Genomic DNA, 8,637 nt, shown 5'->3' on the forward strand with positions numbered 1-8,637 from the left:
CATAGATGATTAAAATGTGAGATCATCAGAGATGAACTCTTGAAATGGGTGCTCATATTTTTTGTCATCTTTCATATGATCTTTATATCCATACCCAATATTTTCTTAAAATGTAGACATTTTTAAAACTTTAAATTATTATTAACTTAAAACATTGGTTGAATAAGAATATATAAACTCCTGGCAAACTGAATCAATGACTCAGTTTCACATATATACATAGATAAAGATAGTTATGGCCAGTCTATGGGGTTATCCCAGATTTTGCATCCATAAAACATTTAGCTTTTCAGCATCTCACGAAACCCAAGGTAACCCCATAGACCAGCCATAACTATCTTTATCTAAATACTCTACTGCTCTATAACTTAGAGTCTGCTTCTCTTTTTGAGTTATGATATACTAATGATATATATATATATATATATATATATATATATATATATATCACTGTTTCGTCTTCCTGTCATGTTTTCTGTTTGCCATTATTCCTCTGCATTACAAATTTAATTTGATTTAATTTAATTTGTTTCCGCGGGAAGAACTATTCTAACCATGTGTCCTGCCCTAATTCTTTGAAACGCTTAGTTTAGAATAGGGGCAGCTGATGAAGGAAATATTCTCTATGTGGCCTGTTTGTTTTCTGTGCTCTGTTATGTTCTGTTTTTCATTTTGTCCACGTTTTTTTTGTGACGTCCTGTACCCAAATATGCATCTATATATACATGTAGATGTAGGTTTGTACATACATGTACATATATATGCATATACTCACATATTATTTGTATTATATATTTATATATATATATATATATAATCACACGCTAACATGCACACACATACACACACTGTTGCATCCTGGATGTTCTGCTTAATCAAGGGCTAAAGGGCCAAGAATACATGAATGTCTGCTCACAACTGCATAGACACCTAAAAACCATTAGTATAAGCATGGTATATTTTACCAAGTCATACTCACTCACACACTACACAGCTAGTTATACTTGTATCTTGTTGTACTTGGAATATGCTTCTGTATTCAGAATGCTGTTAGATTCAAATATTTAAAATGACAACTTGACTTTCATTGTCATTGGACATTTCTGTTAACAGACAATGGAGACCTTGTGCAATAAAGACGAAGTTGTCTTCCTCTACCAAATCACCAAAGGTTTCTCTGACTGTAGCTTCGCCAATGAAACAGCATTGCAAGCTGGATTACCTGTGGAAATTGTGGAGCGTGGCAAAATGGTAAGTTCGTATATTTCTGTGATAATTGATCATAGGGTATTTATATTAGTGCTCAGATAATGATTACCTCACTTGCATGGTGGTATGCATTCACAGATATATTTAAATATGTGGATAGTTTGTCGTGATATCTGTTGTATTTTGGTACCCTGCCTCAAATGTATTTGTGATTGAATGAATGGGTTGTCATAGTCATCATTTCCACCACTGCCGTTGTCATTGTTGTTTTAACATCCACTTTCCCATGCCTGCATGGATCAGATGGAGTTTATTGAGTCAGATTTTCTACAGCTGGTTGCCTTTCCTGTTACCAACCCTTACCTGTTTCCAAGTAAATTAATATTTTCCAATGGCCAGACATGTTTTCACAGAATATTGGAAATGAATGACACTGCTTGTATGGCAGTGACATTCATTTACAACTCATGCAGTGTCAAAGCAAGGCGACATTAGCACACACACACACACACAAACACACATTATGTGTATATGTGTGCATGTATATATACATGTGTATGTCATCATCATCATTTAATGTCTACTTTCCATGCTGGCATGGGTTGGACGGTTTGATTGAGGACTGGCAAGCCCAGAGGGTGTACCAGGCTCCAATCTGATCTTTCAAGGTTTCTACAGCTGGGTGCCCTTCCTAACGCCAACCACTCCGAGAGTGCAGTGAGTGCTTTTTATGTGCCACTGGCATGGGCCAGTTGTGTGGCATTGGCATTGACCACGTTCGGATGGTACTTTTATGTGTCACCAGCACAGGAGCCAGTCAGGTGGCACTGGTAACAACCATGCTCGGATGATGCTTTTTATGTGCCTATATATATATATATCTTTACATGTATATATATGATGAACTTCTTTCAGTATATATCTACCAAATCCACTTAAAAGGTTTTAGGTGGCCTGACCAAGGTGCCATCCATTGGAACTGAACCTGATCATGTGATTGGCAGTAAACTTCTTAACCACACATCCACATCTATGCCTCAGTCATGCTTGTAAATATATATATATATATATATATAGTGCGTAGGAGTGGCTGTGTGGTAAGTAGCTTGCTAATGAACCACATGGTTCCAGGTTCAGTTCCACTGCGTGGAACCTTGGGCAAGTATCTTCTATAGCCCCAGGCCGACCAAAGCCGTGTGAGTGGATTTGGTAGACGGAAACTGAAAGAAGCTCATCGTATATATATGTATGTATGTGTGTCTGTGTTTGTCCCCCCAACATCGCTAGACAACCGATGCTGGTGTGTTTACATCCCCATAACTTAGCGGTTCGGCAAAAGAGACCGATAGAATAAGTACTAGTACTAGGCTTACAAAGAATAAGTCCTGGAGTCGATTTGCTCGAGTAAAGGCGGTGCTCCAGCATGGCCACAGTCAAATGACTGAAACAGGTAAAAGAGTTTATATATATATATATATATATATATATAACATCGTCTCCTTCATTGGACATGAAACTCAGCTTGCGAAGACTTATTGGGGCAAGCGAAAGCGAAATTGTGATGGCACCTGTGCCCAGCATCGCCTTTCTGGCACTTGTGCCCGCGGCATGTTTAAGGACTTTCGAGCGAGATCATTGTCAGTGCCCCTGGACTAGCTCTTGTGCGGGTGGCACATAAAATACACCATTTTGAGCATGGCCGTTGCCAGTACCGCCTGACTGGCCTTCGTGCTGGTGGCACGTAAAAGCACCCACTACACTCTCGGAGTGGTTGGCGTTTTAGGAAGGGCATCCAGCAGTAGAAACCATGCCAAATCAGATTGGAGCCTGGTGTAGCCATCTGGTTTCACCAGTCCTCAGTCAAATCGTCCAACCCATGCTAGCATGGAAAGCGGACGTTAAACGATGAAGATGATGATGATAATGGTATAAGGAAATAGAATTGTTTAAATAATAATTTATTTTGGAATGTCATCCATGAGAAAAATAATAGCTAAGTTGGTATCAATATACATAATGCAGGGAATATTTAAAAGACTTTATTCTGTCATCATTTTTGGTAAATTAAGCTCAATAAAATCCCATGACATCTTAGAGGACTTAATCTTTCATATTTACTTCACCTTTCTCAAGATTTCCAAGTTAATTCAAGAGAACAAACCAATATATAACATTGATACTGCAAAGCAAGACTTAAAGTTTAAATGGTATGTTTCAAAAACTTATTTTTATCATTTATAGCTGTGGTTCTCAACCATTTTTTGTCTGTGGGTACCATGGATTGATATTCTACTTTACTGGACCTCCATAGCCATTTATGGCACCTGTGCCCAGTGTTGCCTTTCTGGCACTTGTGCCCGCGGCATGTGTAAGGACTTTTGAGTGAGATCGTTGCCAGTGCCCCTGGACTGGCCCTTGTGCAGGTGGCACGTAAGATACACCATTTCGAGCATGGCCGTTGCTAGTTCCTCCTGATTGGCCTTCGTGCCGGTGGCACATAAAAGCACCCACTACACTCTCGGAGTGGTTGGCGTTAGGAAGGGCATCTAGCTGTAGAAACTCTGCCAGATCAGATTGGAGTCTGGTGCAGCCTTCTGGCTTGCCAGTCCTCAGTCAAATCGTCCAGCCCATGCCAGCATGGAAAGCGGACGTTAAACGATGATGATGATGATGATGATTAAAGAATTTAAAACATATTGTGTATTGTAGAAATATAAGTAATTTATTACACATAAATTTTAACAACAAAATCTTTTATAGGGACCCCGGTTGAAGACCGCTGACTTATAGCTTGAATAAGGTGGTAAGCTGGCAGAATCATTAGCATGCTGGACAAAGCACTTAGCTGCATTTCTTCCAGATTTTCAGCTTTATATTCTAAGTTCAAGTTCCACCAATGTTGACTTTGCCTTTTATTCTTTCAGGGTCAAAAAAAAACAAGTGCCAGTTGAGCACAGGAGTCAGTGTCATCAACTTACCCCATCCCCTCAAAATTGCTGGCCCTGTGCCAAAGTTAGAAATAATTATTTATTGTCTCAATGGTGATGAATTGGCAGAATTTTTAGAGAAAATGCTGCGTGTTATTTCTTTCAGTCCTTTATGTTCTGAGTTCAAATTCTGGTGAAATTTGTCAATTTTCCTGATTTTTCATTAGAATACTCTTTTTACTCTTTTACTTGTTTCAGTCATTTGAATATGACCATGCTGGAGCACCACCTTTAGTCGAGCAAATCGACCCCAGAACTTTTTCTTTGGAAGCCTAGTACTTATTCTATCGGTCTCTTTTACCGAACCGCTAAGTTACGGAGATGTAAACACACCAGCATTGGTTGTCAAGCGATGTTGGGGGGGAAAAAGCAGACATGCAAACATATACACATACATACAAACATATATACATATATACGACGGGCTTCTTTCAGTTTCCATCTACCATATCCACTCACAAGGCTTTGGTTGGCCCGAGGCTATAGTAGAAGACACTTGCCCAAGGTGCCACGCAGTGGGACTGAACCCAGAGACATGTGGTTGGTAAGCAAGCTACTTACCACACAGCCATTCCTACGCCTATGAATGTAACCTATCAATCGTAGTTTCTTCTCACATAGGTCATGGAAACCCTGCATAAGGGGTCATGAGTATTGTTATTATTTAACATAATACTTCACGCACAAGCAGCATATAATCTACCCTTCACTCTGAGAGAGAATCCCTTTACTGGAAGAATTAATAGCTCTTTGAACTTTTCAACCTGTTCTAACTGTGACTGCTGTCATATAGCCATCTTATGTGTATTATACTTAATGAAAACACATCGTTAATAGGCAAATTTGCTATAGTATTTATCCAGAGATAACATCTCTTATAGACATGTTGCCTTTAAAGACACAATATACAGAGGAGATGGACAAAAATTGTCCTAGCAGCATCTAGTAAGAGTGTCAGATACATTTCAGCATCACTGGGCTTTGTCAGTGGTATGTACTCATAGCCAGTCACATGCTTAGATGAAATTTGTTGCCTCTGGTGTATAGGTAAGCAGTGAAAAACATTCACTGACATTGAAAATAACTGCCCCACTAAATAAAAATCTGTTATATGCAACAAAAGCATTATTAAATTAAAATAGCCATCTTTATACTCAGTATATGTCCATAAGAGATGTTATGTCTTGACAAATACCACAGACAATTTGCCTTTCAATGATGTATTTACATTAAGTATGATACATTGGTGACTATTTTAATCTAACACTGCTTCCATATTCTAATTCTTATGTTTCTTTTGTTGCAGGTGCCAGTTGTTGGTTGAGCGTTTCTTAAAACTTGATCTTTCATCTGAGAACTTACAAGCCTTCCTTGAAGATATAAAATTATCACACAACAAGATCAACAAGTTGTCTGCCCAGAAAGCCTGAGGCATCTTTGCCATTTATTGTGTTTATCTTGTTTTTGGTACCAGTTATTGTCTAACTCCATATTGGCCCTTACTGAGCAGTATCATGTGACCATGCTGCCTCTTTTTTCATGAATAGTTTATCTCAGACTTCATAAATCTTGTCTCATATTTTAAGACTAGAAAGGGAAGTTTGAACAGGGTTTCACTGCTATTTCTAGCGAGTTGCATGATCACTGAGAAATTTCCTATTGCTTTTGTTGTTGCTGTTAATTCATCTTCTTGATTTAGTTGTTGTTCTTCAAGATCCTTTATGATCTGCTAGAAATAGCAGTCAAATCCTTCTTATCATAAAAAAACATATAAGATAATGTGGTAAAAAAGATCAGATGGTCATTGTTGAAATACCTTTCAATGTAAGTCTACTCAATCAAGATAACAAAAGTGCTAAACAACAACAATATCATCATTATCTAAAGAGAAACTTGATTGTTATTTCTAATAGGTTGAGTGACTGTTTAGAAGCTCTCTCATTGGTTCAATTTTGACGGCAGCTGAATTGTTTTGGTTTCAGATATTTGTATTTATCAACAAGAAGAGGTGTGTGGTATCTGACTGGTTTATGGGCTGTAAATATTGTAGCACATGACAGGTGACATGATATAGAATTTATCTTGACACTTAGGTCTGGTGGGAATTCTTTAATTCTCTTAAGTGTGTGTGCTAGATTTAATGTGTTACCCTGTTTAAATGTTTTCAATAATAAATATACATAGCATTTTAATGGCTATGAGGAAGCTATTAGATGTTGCACAAGTACTTAGCTTTGAATACCCTGCTTCTCATAGCAGAAACAGCTGTAAGCTAATGAAGTTGATTATGTAATACCTGTTCCTTTGCATTCGATAATTAATACATACATAGATATATATATATACATAGATATATATATATATATATATATATATATATATATATATAATAATAATATTAGGGACAAAATCCAAAATTACAGGTAAAAACTCAATTAAGATCAATTTATAAAAAATTAAAATTAAATTAAGTTTCACAGAGTAAAATATATATAAATATATAGTTTTAGGGAAATGAACCAAGGTTCATGAACTCATCGATGAAAATCCACTGTCACATATAGAAAAATTAATAATTAAAAGCACAATAAATGAGTATAATATAATACTCATATAAAACATTCCAGAAAAGAATCTGATTATCAGATTGCATAGTTAATTAAATTCCAGTGCTGTTCAGCTTGACCATACATGCACACATGCACACGCGCGCACACACACACACACACACACACACACACACACACACACACACACACACACACATTACAAAATTCACTTACAACTTGTATGCTGCCTCATCTAAATGCAAATAAATATCTTGCAAGTTTTAAGTAGACTGAAATATAAAATAACAAACTTAGTCCTCAAATGTATTGAATTCTCTCTCTCTCTCTCTCATTTATTCTCTATTTCTCTCCCTCCTTTTCTTTTACTTGCTGACATATTAGGTGTATGGCTAAGGATACCTTACTATATATAAATGTATATATATAAATACAGTGTACATTTAAACACATAAGAGGTATCCATCATAGGATTCCTTGCACGCTAGAAAGAACAGCTAATTTCCAAACCATTATATGGGATAAAACTTCGAAGGGAATGAAAAATAAATTTGTTTTTATTTTTCATTCCCTTTGAAGTTATATCCCTAATAGTGGTTTGAATCTTAGCTGTTCTTTCTAGCATGCAAGGAATCATATGATGGATACCTCTTATGTGTTTAAATGTATACTGTATTTATATGAATAATATATAGTCTATGGACTAAATTTTTACATACTAGGCCACTGGTAGTAGAAATTTCTAATATTTCTTATTACCCTTGATATTATTAAATATATATATATATATACAAGTTATAACACATGCAAATGCTCGCACACATAATAAGCAGAATATCCACTTAGGTGTAAGTGCCTTGAGGAATTTACTGCATGGAATGTGGGAATGTTCTGTTGTAGACGGCCACCTTTTACATGTAGCCCGTATTCAAAAGAACCAGTCACCTGATTCAGTGACAAGACAGAACAAAATGATCAGCTGAATTTGTTCAGAGCTGAACATTCATGGAGTGATCTGGTGCTTATTCCCAAACAACTAAGCAAACTGACATGATGTTTTTTGTAAAGTCCTCTGACCAGACTCAAAAGGAAATGCCAGGAGCAGTTTTGAACTTGAAATCTGATGAGCAGTTAGATCAAAGACATCTTATCCATTCAGCCATCTCACCTCATCATATCTCCTCCTTTCTACATGCTTTGATTATTAATTAGTTTTTACTGTTTCTTTACTAAAGAAAGTACAATAGCTAGGTGGATAACATGAGGCATGTAACTCATGAGTTGTCAGCTTATAGCCTACTGCAGGTATTGTCTTCTTGAGCAAGCCATTTCACCCTTCTTGTTTGCTAATGAAGTTGTTAATGTTATTGTTTGAAAGTTGTTACAATAAAACTTTTTCATTTGTAAAGTGTTTATATTTCCATATATTGATTAATTCTCCTTCTTCTGGGCAATGACATACAGGATAAGGTCTCCCTTCGGTCATGACTGACCATGGGATTACTACTAGAAAGTTACCCTCTGAGGCACAAGTCTGGGCAAAGTTGTTTATGGAAGACCAGCAGTCTCCCATGCATATCAGCCTTCCCTCTTCATGCCACTAGTGTTATCCAAGGGAGAGGCAAAGGGTGATACAGCTTGGCACCAGTGATGTCACAACTCATTTCTACAGCTTAGTGAACTGGAGCGACATTAAATAAAGTGTGTTGCTCAAGAACACAACACACAGCCTAGTCTGAGAATCGAACTCACTATCTCATGATTGTGAGTCCAACGTTCTAACCACTGAGCCATGACACATAAAAGACAGTACATAATGAGAGGCACTGAGTTTTAGGTTTATAGGAGAAAAAATATAAAAACAAGCCAGTACA

At 36.9% G+C, this 8,637-nt stretch overlaps 1 protein-coding gene across 4 annotated transcripts in view; it reads left to right on the forward strand.

Annotated features, from left to right (window-relative positions):
- The window catches only part of LOC106874433 (mutS protein homolog 5), a 246,330-nt gene extending 238,154 nt beyond the window's left edge, over positions 1 to 8,176 (forward strand). For all 4 annotated transcript variants that reach the window (XM_052970104.2, XM_089356478.1, XM_052970105.2 and 1 more), the window contains 3 exons: positions 1,114 to 1,251; positions 3,343 to 3,416; positions 5,503 to 8,176. In XM_052970104.2, the coding sequence (XP_052826064.1) occupies positions 1,114 to 1,251; positions 3,343 to 3,416; positions 5,503 to 5,626 (336 nt within the window). In that variant the 3' untranslated portion in view covers positions 5,627 to 8,176. The remainder of the gene's footprint in view (positions 1 to 1,113; positions 1,252 to 3,342; positions 3,417 to 5,502) is intronic.
- The last annotated feature ends 461 nt before the right edge of the window (positions 8,177 to 8,637 follow it).

This window comes from Octopus bimaculoides, chromosome 8 (assembly GCF_046866305.1).
Source record: "Octopus bimaculoides isolate indiv1 chromosome 8, ASM4686630v1, whole genome shotgun sequence".
NCBI classification, from domain to species: Eukaryota; Metazoa; Mollusca; class Cephalopoda; order Octopoda; family Octopodidae; genus Octopus; species Octopus bimaculoides.